General features: G+C 33.2%; 3 protein-coding genes and 1 long non-coding RNA gene across 5 annotated transcripts; 1 reads left to right on the forward strand and 3 right to left on the reverse strand.

The window, feature by feature from the left end:
* Positions 1–274: 274 nt before the first annotated feature.
* Positions 275–3927, reverse strand: LOC122589414 (probable aldehyde dehydrogenase). Its single transcript, XM_043761708.1, has 16 exons — positions 3804–3927; positions 3331–3410; positions 3145–3248; positions 2993–3060; positions 2858–2915; positions 2621–2734; positions 2444–2527; positions 2240–2344; positions 2034–2147; positions 1783–1914; positions 1607–1696; positions 1427–1516; positions 1122–1331; positions 934–1044; positions 760–839; positions 275–667 (listed from the first exon to the last, which is right to left on the reverse strand). Exons 1-16 carry the CDS (start codon positions 3878–3880, stop codon positions 529–531), a joined length of 1656 nt encoding a protein of 551 aa, XP_043617643.1. The 5' UTR covers positions 3881–3927; the 3' UTR covers positions 275–528.
* A 721-nt stretch (positions 3928–4648) lies between these two features.
* Positions 4649–7726, reverse strand: LOC122589076 (tRNase Z TRZ1). 2 transcript variants are annotated; one of them, XM_043761320.1, is made up of 9 exons: positions 7578–7726; positions 6264–6529; positions 5817–5979; positions 5664–5734; positions 5452–5547; positions 5254–5367; positions 5115–5183; positions 4949–5023; positions 4649–4867 (listed from the first exon to the last, which is right to left on the reverse strand). In XM_043761320.1, the coding sequence occupies exons 2-9, from the start codon at positions 6447–6449 to the stop codon at positions 4793–4795; spliced, it is 849 nt and encodes a 282-aa protein (XP_043617255.1). In that variant the 5' UTR covers positions 6450–6529; positions 7578–7726; the 3' UTR covers positions 4649–4792. The 2 variants fall into 2 exon arrangements, with proteins under 2 accessions (XP_043617255.1, XP_043617254.1); XM_043761319.1 differs by having other exon boundaries at positions 7559–7726.
* Positions 7727–11747: 4021 nt separating this feature from the next.
* Positions 11748–13566, reverse strand: LOC122586397. The gene is made up of 2 exons (XR_006321974.1): positions 12945–13566; positions 11748–12057 (listed from the first exon to the last, which is right to left on the reverse strand). It is a non-coding gene; the product is annotated as an uncharacterized LOC122586397 (long non-coding RNA).
* LOC122586396 (histone chaperone RTT106-like) lies at positions 11928–12916 on the forward strand. Its single transcript, XM_043758389.1, has 2 exons — positions 11928–12060; positions 12172–12916. Exons 1-2 carry the CDS (start codon positions 11928–11930, stop codon positions 12795–12797), a joined length of 759 nt encoding a protein of 252 aa, XP_043614324.1. The 3' UTR covers positions 12798–12916.
* Positions 13567–14177: the final 611 nt, after the last annotated feature.

Raw genomic sequence — 14177 nt, forward strand, 5'->3', positions numbered from 1 at the left:
TTATAAGGGGGCAATTGGGCATCGCCTCAAGCCTTTAACTGGCTTGTGAAAATATGTCAAGGTGTTCACATATTGCTCAATGCTCATGACTGTTAATGTTTTGTTTCTAGTGGCAACTTTTTCTTAATGTACAAATACATTGGTGTTGTAAGAGTGTCAAACATAGTAAGTACTAAGTAGTGCATATATAAGTTTGATGGCATCACAATGACATCCAAATAGAAAGCTGATAATTGCTCGCCATTTTCATACAATAAAGAAAAGGATACTAAAATTCAAATGAAAAAAGATAGTATATAGCATGGATGTTTAAAGCATCCAAGATTTTCTGTCAAGATTTTGAAAATCAAATTATGGGTTTATACATCTGCCCCGGAACCACTATATGGTTCTTCAGTTGACTCAACTACATGGATACATAAAAACACTAATGACCATATTCCCCATACATTCGTGTTAGAGTAATATTAAGATCAAAACTATGGAGACCAAACATGGTCATCTTTAAGATGTGTTGTAACGTCTCATTTAAGTGGCAGCTGGGATCTGCCATTTATGTGGGACTGGTCCAACATCGTATATGACTTCTCTATGACAAGACCACACCAGCTTTATTGCTTCAGGAGTCCCTATTCCTGCACCTCTTGGATCTCCAGCAGGCCCGAACCTGGAATATTAATATTTGTAACACATTTCATTATATTAGGCATGTGACATACACTTCCACAAGAAAAAATCAAGTGACATATTTATACATACCAATGATTTTGCGGTGCCCCAGTAGTTCTTGCTCTAAGTCCAACATAAGTAGTTCCATTGACTGTTTTTCCCACAATATCCTGAAATGAGTTGCAGTCAGCCAGACAAATTAGTATTACAGAATAAAAAAAAACATTTACAACAAAAATGCAGAAATTGGTTTATACTTTATACCTGAATGAACAACGGATCATTAGAGACCACAGCAGCAGTTAAATGAGCATGCATCCTTTCAAGGGCTTCCAGCACCATTGGGATTTGGCTCTCTTTGTACTCGGTAACAATCTAAAAACAAAGTGTATATAATGAGTCTCGTTAAGTTTCTTAGAAAAATGGAATTTGCTGTGATGAAGTTAAGTTACCTGGAATGGGCCAAATATTTCTTTTGTTACAAGATCATAATGTTCAGGCTTCAATATTTGTTCAAGTGGGATAAAAACAGCTGTTGGTTTAATAGCACCATATATTGAAGGAATAGAATGATTTTCCAATTCTTCACCACCCCACAGTAGCTTTGATCCAGGAATACTAAGCAACTGGTTCTTGTGGTCCAACATATATTTTGTTGTCAGCTGCAATGATAGAACATTCATTTAGAGGGACAATAGTACAGAACACAAATCTGATAAAATATCTGAATGTCTTGAAGTTGTATATCTAATCTTACCGTAAGAACTGGACCAATAGTCAAATTATCAAGCTTCCTCCTACCAGCAAGGTCACTCAGTTGACTCATGAGTGAGGTCTTGCTCCAGTTCTGCATATGATATGAGTACAAAAAGTTAAAATAACAATATGACCATGAGAAGCATCAAACTTTATAATAAGAACAAGAGAAGGAGTTAACCTCATGCATGAATAACAATGACTGTGCTGAGCACTTCTGCCCACTACATGCATATGCATCTTGATCACACACCCATGACACGTAATCCACCTGCAGAAACGATACTTCTGATATTTAATTCATATCTGCATGTTGAATGTTCAAGATTTTAATGATCAAACAATAATAAAGTGAACCTCATGAACATCAGGCCCAAGGATCTTCCAGTCAAATCCTGCATCTTCCACCTTAATTCGACCATTTAGATCATCAGCTAACTTTTCTGCTATTTTTGAGCTACCCGTAAAGAGGGTCATTCGTGGATTTGCCTGATCGTGAAATATTACGTTACATAGAATAAACCAAAAAACGTTTACAAGTGGCTAGCATGTAAATTACATAATTCAATTGCATTTTATGCAGGAGATTTAAAGGTGAAAAATCCAACCTCTAATAGTAGCTTGTTCATTGTCTTCCCGTCAGAATTGATAAAATCAACATCCTCCATGGGCATCCCACAAGCATGGAGCAACCGAAGCATTTGCTCCATAACAATGCATACCTGTAAAGATGTTACAGATTATTAAGTGGGCATTTCCACTTTAAGTGCTCCCAATCTAATAACTTTATTTTATTTTAAAAAGAAAAACTCACTTTACTATCAACTTTTAGAACGGGCTTGTTTCCCATGTAAAGTGCTCCCATCAGCTGCAGTACTGGAATTTCTAAAGGAAAGTTGAATGGTGTAATTAAAGCCACCTTCAATAACATAGATGATTCACAAGGTTGCTTATATTAATAATATTGCTAACAAAATGGTATATAAAATGAAGCAATCCTATGTAAAACGTGTCTTACAGGGCCATAAGGCCAGCGGAAACCATGACTTTGCTGCCCAAGATGATTCCCAGGTACTCCAAAAGATCTTGCCAAAAAACGTACCTATGAGATATGAAAATGCGCACAGTTTAAACCTTATGATGTGTAAAATCGGAGTAGAAAAACCAAGGATAGAGACCATAATTGCAAAAGTACCTGATCACCGGAAAAGTTCTCTAGAAACTTTGCTGTAACAAAAACTTCAGCAAAAGCCTGCTGATAACTCTTTGGTGAGACCCTCTGTATCAACTTAGCAAAGAAATCCGATACCTGAAAGGGTAGTCACAAGTTAAGACCCTTACAAACAATCATGTGCAGTGATATACTCTGTAAGATATTGAAAATCACACGAGCATATGTGTATGTTTCTCTTTTTCATAAGTAGAGTTATACCTCAGGCAGGTTAAGCATATGGCCTGCTTTTGCAGATACGTCCCCATATAAAAGGTACCTATAAATAATGTTTGGTATCAGCACCTTTAAGTATCACACCATATGACCATAATGTATCATTGAATGTACACGGACCTCTCAGGGGATTTGAATGGATTATGCAGACCATGTTTGGGGCACTTAGATAAGCTGTCGACAAAAGGCTGCAAACAATGTATACAAAAAGATCAACATGAGTTAAGTTTGTGGTAACTTGGTCTTTATGTGATATTATCATGAGGTTTAACCTTGATTCCTCTTTCGTCTACTTCTGAAACTTTAATGAAAGATTCCCCATTGAGGGGATCCAGAATTGTATTCCAAGTTCCATCTTTTGTCCAACTTCCGTGGACTGGAAAACACAACAAACGGTGATTTTACAAAAATTAGTCACTCTAGTTAAACATGAAACGGGGATGGATTTCGTGGCTTACCCAAGTTTTGAACTTCAGCAGGCTTAGAACCTGAGATCTCTTCGGCTTTTACGGTTGCAAATTGTAGTGAATGCATAAGCCTGCAATACCAACATCTATATGTCAATTGTCAACAATTGCAACATAAAAACAGAACTCCAAGTGGAATTAGCAAGTAATTTAGCATGATTTCATTTACTATTTGAATCACTATTCTTTGAAACATGTTCACAGCTTATAAATAAGATAACCTTTTCTATAAAACAGGTTTATGGTAATTATAAGCAATTCTTCTACTAAAAAAATAGCAATAATTAAAAATATAAATAATTTAAAATTATAAGGCAATATCATTTTTGAGTTAATATAAAAAAAAAAAAAAAACCATAAAAAGCAACCAACCTGTCAAATGAAAATGGTAATCAAAATGCAAAAAAAAAGGACATTTAGAAATGAAAGTATGAAAATATACAAAGAAATATAGGGACAAATACCTTGAGAATGTTAGAGAAGAAGAACGAGATACATTGTTCCTGATCCCATTGCAGAGTCGATATATCGACATTGTCATTTTTATGATCTTTTTTTGTTAACAGAAAAAAAAAAGCTTTTGAAGTATCGATTGATTGATTAATAACTTTGTAAAGATTTTTTTGTTTGTAGACAAAAGTGAAGGTGATAGCGACTTATACGGATTGGACAAACGTTTTTTTCTCCTTTTCATTTTCCTTTTTTTTATTAATCGTCCAAAACTTAAATAAAGAAGAAAAAAAATCAGAGGTGTAATTTAAGAACTTGTTCTAAACTTCAAACCTAACATTGATAAAATCTTTTTGACCTGTATGTTTTATTAGCGACAGAGATAGCCTTTAGCATAGTGCTAACATATCATACTAACCGAGCAGTTGAAAATATTGGTTGCCCATGACAACTGCCAGCAACAAATCCCAAATCCCAATTTTTCAGATACATTATACATGATTAAGCTTAGTGGTTTGTTTGTGGCTTTCACTCACTTATATAGGCACGAGCATAGTTGGTAATCATTCATGCCCAGCCAATCCAGATCATTTCAAATCCGTCTTATTAGCCTTTTGGTGGTATCTGAGCATATCATATTTCTCACAAACCTGATTTACCTCACCCTGCACCAGGCCGCACAATATCGCGTGATCTGTAGTCAATAGACTTCCCAGTCCACATTGAGATTATGACCATCTCCTACGTTTTTACCTCCATTCCGGTGGAAATATATTCTTCAACACACCATATAGGTTTTACTTTTTTAATTAATCGCATCATTATAGCATATTGTATGGAAAAGAAAACAAAATCAAAATGGTGTACAAGATTCCTATGAAAATAAAAGCAACAAACTTCAATTCCAGTATATAAATACATAGGATGTATTGGAAGTAAAGCCTAAATACTAATTAGCTAAACTGCAAGAGTACATAACAGATAAAATGCAGTCTCAAACATCCTAGAAGCCCTCTGTTAGTGCAAAAACACGCCCAGCCAAAGGTGGAGGCAATGCAGAAATAGCTTCTTCAATCACCTGATTAGCAAAACATATAAAACATTTAGTACCAGTGAATATCCTAATACTCAACTCAGGGAATATACTCAACCAACTTACATTTAAATGGTATCGAGCTGAAAAGTGAATCAATAGAATTGCTTTATTCTCAAATTTGTTTGCATCCTTGATTATCTAATTCACGGAAACAACACAACAAAAAATTGTCATGCACACTGTCAGGGATGATGAGTAGATATCATCCACATAAAGAACAGAATTTAACCTCAGACAAGTGTGTGTGTCCATAGTCTCTTGCATTCTCCACTGTCATTGTATCTTCCACATATGTGCTCTGCATTATGAAGATATACATGGTTATAATATTATTAGTATATTTCTGAAAGAAAGGAAATAATTGTTACCTCCATGATGAGAATCTTTGCCTTCAACATATCCCCATTATTATCATCACCAATAAAGTCAGATGTAGTGTCTCCAGTAAAAGCTACTTCAGGTGATGTTGTCGTGTATGTTATCTGCCAAATTACAAATTCACCTTGTTAGTTTCTACTTTGTAGCATTTATAGTTCTACTTCATAGCTAAAACTAGCTAGACGAACCTCCGCACCTGAGAACTTCAATTTCTTGATTTCATCCGCTGGAAGACCAACATACTCAGGCCTAAGCTTTTGTTTCACAGAATAAATTACATAACCCTGATACAAACAGTGTAACAAGCTAACTGATATCACTCTACTTTTTGGGATTTGGGGTCTTTATTTCTATTTATATTCAGAACAAATCATGTATAGTGATGAGTAAGTCAACTAGCCTGACTTGGTATGACATGGTATGTCTTAAATGCTTTTACTTTCAGATCTTTTCTCAAGTGGAACTCCTCCCCTGTGAATGGAATGATGTATCAAAGTGATTTTAGTATATATATATTTGATGTGTTGAAATCAAAAACACAAAAACCCATTACCAACATCCAGCCCGATCAAAGTATGCTTTAGCTCTGATTGATCCATCGCTCTGTGTGCTTCAAAAATCTTTTCAACACTTTCTTTAATTACTGTTGGAACAATAATTGTTGGAGGAGACATTCTATACAAACCACGCGTTGCAACATACATAGGCAATCCTCCCTGGGAGAAAAATAAAACAATATTCAACATGATCATATAAGGAAACTACCACCATAATTCACAAAGTAGAATGGTACGTGTTATTAGCACTAAATGAGATTTAGCACCATAAGGAAACTACCACATTTAAAACTCAAGGTCACTGTGCCATTAGCACTAAATGAGATTTAGCAACAGACCACCTACATAAGTACTCAATTGCAGAAATTTAGAGTTCAGTATCTTAAAGCAGCATTTGAAGAAATTACTAAAAGCCTAAAACAGAGAAAGAACAAGGATGTTACAATGTGATCCATGTGACCATGAGAAATGAAGAGGAACTGTTGAGAGATGGCTCGCTGAGGGCACTTCCCAATGTCAAAAGCCAAGTTGAGAGAGGGGAGAATTACACAAGTCTCGTGACCTGCTATTGACAACCCTTCAATCGAGTAACCTTCAATATCCAATCCCTTTTTCTTTTTTGTCTCCATTGCTACCCGGGTACAGATTCTGGAAACCAAATGGAACAAAGGTAACCTTTTGATGTTCGTTATCTTTCACCAGCTTGTACCTGAAGTATGCCAAACAAAGATCTGATCGCTAAAGATCTTTCTAAAATGAAAGCTATATCATATCATATTTGGACAGTTAAGTGATCTTTAATGTCTTGTCATGGGATTATACAAATTATATGGTCATTAATATACTCCGTAGTATAGTACGGATCCCTTTTTATTAGTAAGATATGTACTGTTTTCCATGCAGCCAAATGTAATAGTGAAGACACTATGCATTAATGCTCTACTATTAATCCAACAATGCAACTCTATGACCTATGATTTTGTCTAGATAGACATATACAATCATGTACAAAATAGGCCTCTGAAAATAGATCTTCTAACTTCTATGCTCAATACTAAACATAGTGCGCTTCATTAGACACTGAAAAGGGTTTATTAAGTGCGATTTCACACCAGAATTCCTTAGGCAACAATGGTAATTACTCAATCACTTCCAAACCGAGTCTCCTCTGTAGAAAAATCCTCAAGTGGGCTACTTAAAATATCCCCAAAAATGGTAAAAAGACACAGCTGTTAATACACAAATTTTACCCAAAGCTCCATTTATTACCTCTAGAACTAGCAGAAGATGTGATTTTTATCGATACATTTTCCGTATTTAAATGGTACTTGATCATGTCTCCAAACACCCATATACATCATCATAGTATAAAAAAATGTTGACACCTAACGTCAGCATTACGTCGAATACACCTAGTGAGCAATCATTAAAGTAAAAGCTACTAAACACCTAGAAATGCATAAACCCATAAGATATAACTACATGTAGAAAACCACGTCTCACATTGGCATTACATCGAACACCTAGAGTGCTGTTATAACTAAATACAGTAATTCACCAAATAACAAAATTATACAACGAATTATCAAATCAGAACACATGTAGTATATAAAAGAATATAAAAATAGAAAGAAACCAAGTAATCAAGCAAATAAAGGCATCAAATTGTGTCACTTTTTTATCAGCTCTATGATAATAATGCATGCATGTAGAAACTGGGAGGTAGAGAGAATGGTACCAAAATCAAGGAAATATACCGGGAGACGACCAATTTTAATAACCGATTAACGGAAACCCCGTTGATTGAAGTTTAATTACGTGGTTTTGGGGGGTGGGTTTTTATTAGGGTTTATGCTCCAAACTTTTAAATATTTTTTTTTAAAGGTCTCAAATATTTGGGCCTTTGGGGAGGGTATGCGTTAATTTTCCCTCTAGATCTAATATCGACACAAAACTGTCAAAGAAAATTTTAAGACGGAAATTTTTTTATCTCTGCTTTTGTGATAATTGTATCACATTTTTTGATGCATTTACCACACTGTATATATTTTATAATATACTGTATAAGTATGTAATGCACTATAGTGGTAAATTAATCAAGTTGTGTGGTACGAATATCACTTCCCTTTGTATAAAGGTTTGGTTACTTACATCATGCTTACATCATATTTTCATCAAACCACAACTTTTGTTGGGATTGTCATTGAGTATCGTTGTTGTTTGTGTATGCGTTTTTTTTAACCATGTCTCCAATAAATTTTTAGATGATAAGAGTTTTTATTAAAAGATTTTAATTAAGGTAATATTTAGCTCTGATTTGGTTGTTGTTGAGCTTTCTTTATATCACTTAAACTTGTTGTAACCTTGTAATGTAAATATGTTCTTGTACATGTGGCAAGCCCACTATTTGGTGGTTGTTTGGAGTAAGTAAACTTTTAAAAAGAAAAAAATTATTTCCATCTTCTTATGATCTTATCATGAATTTTGACAACCAACCTGGGTTAGTGTCGACAAAATTGAATATGTTAAGGGTCTGACCTACCAAATTAAACTTCATCAGTTATAATACTACAACAAGGGGGTGAAAAAGGAATTAGAAATACTTTTCTTAAGTGAATGATAAACTGAAATTCATTTTCATTTCATTCATTCTTTATAAATTGTAGAGATGAGAATAATTTTTTTTTTCTTTTAATGATGTTGTATGTGTTAAACTTAATTATTATTAAAAATTTTGTATTTATCTTATATTAATTTTCTATTTATACCAAACGACAGAATTTATTTTATTTTCAAACACTCATTCGTTTTTTCATTAGTTTCATTTCTTCATTACATATCAATTTTTTTTTAATTCACTCTTACCAAACATCCTCAAGTCTACTATACGTAAAACAGATAGTTAAGTAAACTATTAATTATATTTATTGAAAAACCTGAAAATTTGACATGTTCCAAGCTAAGGTCAAAATTTCCAAAAATAAGGTCTGGGTTAGATGATGTCTACCCGTTAACCTTAAATTGGTTCGGTAATTATAGCTTGCAAAAGACCCATTAGATCGAGTACTTGATTTTGAACCCACGAAACTACACTATGTATAAGTGTGAATGGACCTATAGAAATAGGCTTTTGCCTTTTGAAAACAAGAAAAGCAAGGAATAGACCTGTTCTATCTTTAGCTCATCTAAAATTTTGACACTTTCTATATAAAAATAATATACTATCACATCACTTATTTTTGTAAATTTTTAACTTTTATCTTTAAGAGTTTTGTTAAACAAAGTCTCAAGGCTTTCGTTAATATGCATTAAATAGTTGTACACTTACCATAAAAATCATGAGTAAACTTCATATAACATTTTCCTTATCTTAATGTGTTTTTATGTTTTATTTCAAATTCAACTTTATAATCAACTAGATTATACCCGTCCGATGTCCGAAATGATATGTATTAGGTAATTAATAAGTTAATGTTATTTTTATCATATAATGAATCAAATTATGTGTAAGACCACTAAATGTAATATTAATAATACTATGATTTAACATTTTAAAGAAGTTAATTGTATTTACCCATAAAATATTTATAAAAACACTTATTTGTACTTTAAACTAAATTTCTGTATATAAAACCAAGCAAACATGCCTAAAAAATTGATCAATACACGAATATACAATTTACTAACGGATATGTATACAAAACACAATTGATCAATAGTTATCTAAATAAAGCTTTAAAATAAGCTTATAATATCCATATCCATATCAGATACAAATTCAGGTCTCATTTATATTATGATTATTGTCTCATTTATATTATGATTATTGTGTTATTAGTTTAGGATTCTAATAAAACTATATAAACAATGTTAGTTTTATTCTAATTTTATTATTTGTATAAGTGTTGTTGTTAGTTTAGGATTAGGATACAAATTTTATAGATGCAACAAAGATGGAAAGCAAAAAAACACTACAACGAATGTCGTCTACAAAGAAGTGTTACAAAAGATGAAGGAAGATACATGCTCCTGACGTTCAAACTATTGCATAACTTTATTTTTAATTACATTCTTAACATCTTCCAACATTGTTTTTTTTTTTTTTTCTATTTTACTTTTCATTTATCAAGACTTTTTAGCATGTACATATTATTACCTTGATAATAATAATTTAATATTTATAATAAAGTAAACTCGTGTTTTTGACACAAGTCTGAAAGCTAGTTTAATATATGTATATTATCACATAATTATTATAAAAGTTAATATGAAAAGATTAAATAGATTAAAAGATAAGTAAAAAAGGTAAAGTTCAAGCTAGTTTAATATATTTAAGTTTGTCAACAAGTGTATGTACATTAGGTGATGTGTGCGTGTAAAGATGACATTTAAGAAAAAATATTTTATCTGACAATTAATAAATAAGTAAATGAAGGTGTCACATTAGTTATACTTTCCTTCTCTTCAGAATTTTACATCATACGCATATGGTGTGTTAATTAATTGCACAACGAAAGGGTCTCGCACTAGTGCGGATCTTAAATAGTCTTTCTCACCATACCACTTCCTTTATTAAAAAATATCGTCGAGGAGAACCTACCAAGGCTCGAACTCGAGATCTTGGAGTAAACTCCCCCGGGGTCTCATATAACAGGTTTAGTGAAACACCCTTGGTCACTAGGGTTTAACGTGGTTTTCCTTCTCTTCTAATCTGATCTATATTTGTTTATTAAAAAAATATAGCATGATGAACATCTATTAGTAATATTGATAAAAAAAAAAAAAAAAAAAAAGTAAACACACATGTAAAGTTTATTAGATAGTGAATAAATGTAAAAAGAATATATTGAACACATAACTAAATACAGAAAGTAATTTAAATCTATTTTACTACTCCGTAATAAATAAAGTTTTAGAGAAGGCGCTAAAAACCGAAATGTTACATACTTTGCAATTTTGCATGTTACAATGATTACCGTATCATAGATTCATTGCTTTCTGTATTTAGTTATATGTTCAATATATTAAATTCATGAATTGCTTAATATTATTGATATTGGGCTATTAAAATTTAAAATTAGTTGGGCCATTGGAAGGGGCTTGGCACCCGCCGGCCTGGTACTCCCTCCGCCACTCCAGGTTGATAAGCTAATTTTATATATGAGCAATCTAAAATAAGTTGTCCAATAGAATGCCCACTGTTGGATATTTTAGTGTAATTGGGTTAACTTGTTTGATCAGTATTGTCATAATAATACATCATATAAGATTGGTGGTGCGGAGTGCACGCCTATTTGAATTTATTATGACCTTAGGGGCAAGGTACGGGGGTCCGGGGGCAGCGCCCCTGGGAGCGGGGTCCAAGGGGCGGCAGCCCCTGGCTGGGGTCAAGCTGGTTCTTTTCTCTCAAATAATAAACACACAGAACATTCTTGCAAATAACTCCGAAAATTTTTTATTTCCATTAAATTGCTATAGTAAAAATCCCTCCGAAAATTAAATTTTCGGAACTTGAGGGACTAAAAATGGCAATTTCGAAACCTTGCAAATAACTGCCTTCTGCAGGATTTATACAACCCGTAACAAATTTTCTGATCATTCTTTTCTTCCTTCTTTCTGGTTTTTTTCTCTCAAATAATAAACGCACAGAACATTCTTAATTCTCTGAATTGTATCCGATTGAATAGTTTGGGTGAACCGCCAAATTGATTCAATCTGAAAGTGATTACACGCCTTTCAGAGTTTGATTATATCCGGTTATCTGTTCGTTATTCACAAATTTCCCCAACACCCACTTGTTTATCCAAAATAATTTTCTCATTAAGTAAGGTTTAACCTACTAGTCGGAAACTAGAAAATGAAATGAAAACTAAATGACAAACAATCTGTGTCCAAGGGCTAAAGTTTGGAATAAAATTGGATAAGTCTGCAAGAAAAGTCATTTCAATCTTTCCCATCTCTATAAATCAAAGAACATATGTTAATTAGCTAGGATCATGTCCTAGAATCCTATAAATAACTTGCTATTTTCACAATTATATAACAAACTAAACATTTACTCCTGTTACATACATCAAATCCTACCCTACATTGCTAGAACTTGATCAATGGCATATTTCCCCGGAATTCTACCTTTTGGTGATAGAAAAAGCTCGAGTAGTTTAGTATTCGAAGAGTTTGTGCCTCCTTCAGCTTGGACGGAAGACCAAACATGTCATTGCCTCCTTGTTGATCTTCCTGGTACATAAAGTTCATCATTGGTTTACTCAAATTCATATCATAGATACATACAAATTAACGTATATATTTGAGTGATCTAATTACAAAATATTTCATAATATTGTAATGCAGGTTTCAAGAGGCAAGAGCTCAAGCTTCAAGTTGATAACCATAATCGCATAGTAGTTAGTGGAGAAAGGCAAGTGAGCGAGAACAAATACAAGCGATTTGATCAAAACTTTGAGTTGCCAAACAATGCAGACATAGAAAAGATCACAGGGAAGCTGGAGAGTGAAATTCTGTATATTACAGTCCCAAAGAGAGTTGAGCAAGATCATCAAGAGATCAAACATGGTAGCATTCGTGATGGGGAAAAGGGCACGTTTGCACCAGCACCAGCACCGTCACCATCACCACATCCAGAATCAGAAGTAGATGAAGATGCAAATGAAGATGATAGTGATGATGATAATGATGACGATGATGATAAAGATGATGATGATAATAAGAAATCAGATGCATATGCAAATGCAGAAGAAAAGGAAAGTGAAAGTGAAAACAAATATGGTGGTGGAAAGGAAGTTGAAAGAGTGAAACACGAAAGCAATTCTGATGAAGATTGGGGGAAAGACATGGACTTATTTCTGAGAGTCGCAATCGAGAAACTAAGAAAGAATAAAAGGATCGTTGTGACAGCAATCTTTGCATTTTCATTAGGGGTGTTGGTAACTCAGAAGTTTCAGTCAAATGAAAACTAATTGATGGAGAGCGCTTAAAATCAAAGTTGTAAATAATGCATAATGTTGAATTGTAAAAATAACAAATGTAACACAAATTGCAAATATATTGAATAATAGCCTACTCTGATTATGGTATATTACTAAGTTTTTAAGTTTGAATCTAACCATGAAATCAAATTTAAAACAGTATAAGCAGTCGAAATCTTCAGGAGTCGTGTTCTTTTGTCACTCAAACCAAAAACATAAGTATCAATCCCATTCTTTTACTTTTTCTTTTATCTAAAAGGATCAGATGCCACACCATTATGCTCAACCCAAATGGCTCTACATGATGATGAATGAAACCTTCAAAAATTATGGGAACAAAATGCTTTGTATAATACATGAGATAATATCACGCCCTTCTGTCATAATTATCAAAAATTCTACATATTTCGTCCTGTCGAAAGTAATAGATGCAAACATGTCCATGCTAGAAAAGAGGCAAACAGACATTTATTCATCTCATGTTCACTTTTCTTAGGCAATTAAAGTTCAAGTAACTAATGGACTAATTTGGTCTTGACCAAAGCATGGTGTGGTTGGAGCCAGACAAACTTGTTGGGCTAGCTAGACAAATATAAATGACAGTTAATGGGTATAGTAATTGGTAAGTTTGAAAATTAAAGAACATGGTCCCTTAATCAAAGGAAAGGGTTGAAAAAAGGTGATGCTTTGTTGTAGAAACTTTATCCAAAAAAACCTTTTCAAGGTGCTTTTTTCACAAGAAAAAGGGGGGTGGAATCATGTGCAATGGAAGCATTTTAGGATACAAGTGGTTTGAAACAGTATTTGCTTATGCAAAAATGAAGTTGGAGTGAATGAGAATGCAGATTGATGATGTATAAAAAAGTAACCTGCTGTTTGGGACAAAGAATCTAATGCTTATGTCCACAACAAGGATTTTCATTTTCTTGCCAAAAAGCAACATATTCAAATTCTTATGTTAACTTCTTCGATACTTCATTGTCACACTAACCCACATACACCCACCCAACTGCAAAAAATCTTTCATCTCTAAGTGGTCGGGCAAACAAACAAGGTTTAATTCTGATGTATGTAGTCTAATTCTAGTATGTTAAACACAATAATAATACATAGAAACAATATTGTAAATAGTGGTAAAGACTTGTGTAAAAACATAAACATCAGTAAAAAAAAAAAAAGTTACAAAAAATAGATGACAATTTACTTTAAAATGAATACTTTATAACAAACCCCCCCATTAAAGAATGGAAAGAAAAAAAAAAAAAGTAGAATGATAGAAGTCTTCTTGAAAGGGCATGGAATATAATCTAAATCAGCAAGCACTACAACAAATTAAAATTCCCTACCTAATACATTCTCATCCTCAAATCT

The sequence above is a fragment of the Erigeron canadensis genome, chromosome 2, assembly GCF_010389155.1.
Source record: "Erigeron canadensis isolate Cc75 chromosome 2, C_canadensis_v1, whole genome shotgun sequence".
NCBI lineage: Eukaryota > Viridiplantae > Streptophyta > Magnoliopsida > Asterales > Asteraceae > Erigeron > Erigeron canadensis.

Bases quoted from the DNA above. Each gene is read 5' to 3' on its own strand.
- LOC122589076 (XM_043761320.1), bottom strand. From the start codon at position 6,449: ATGGAGACAAAAAAGAAAAAGGGATTGGATATTGAAGGTTACTCGATT. The intron at 5,980-6,263 runs GTAACATCCTTG...TTTTTCTCCCAG, and splicing joins ATGGTCACATGGATCACATT to GGAGGATTGCCTATGTATGT. The intron at 5,184-5,253 runs GTAACAATTATT...TTCATAATGCAG, and splicing joins CAAAGATTCTCATCATGGAG to AGCACATATGTGGAAGATAC.
- LOC122589414 (XM_043761708.1), bottom strand. From the start codon at position 3,880: ATGACAATGTCGATATATCGACTCTGCAATGGGATCAGGAACAATGTA. The intron at 3,411-3,803 runs GTATTTGTCCCT...TTGGTATTGCAG, and splicing joins TCTTCTCTAACATTCTCAAG to GCTTATGCATTCACTACAAT. The intron at 2,148-2,239 runs GTGAGTTTTTCT...ACATCTTTACAG, and splicing joins TTCTAAAAGTTGATAGTAAA to GTATGCATTGTTATGGAGCA.
- LOC122586396 (XM_043758389.1), top strand. From the start codon at position 11,928: ATGGCATATTTCCCCGGAATTCTACCTTTTGGTGATAGAAAAAGCTCG. The intron at 12,061-12,171 runs GTACATAAAGTT...ATTGTAATGCAG, and splicing joins CCTCCTTGTTGATCTTCCTG to GTTTCAAGAGGCAAGAGCTC.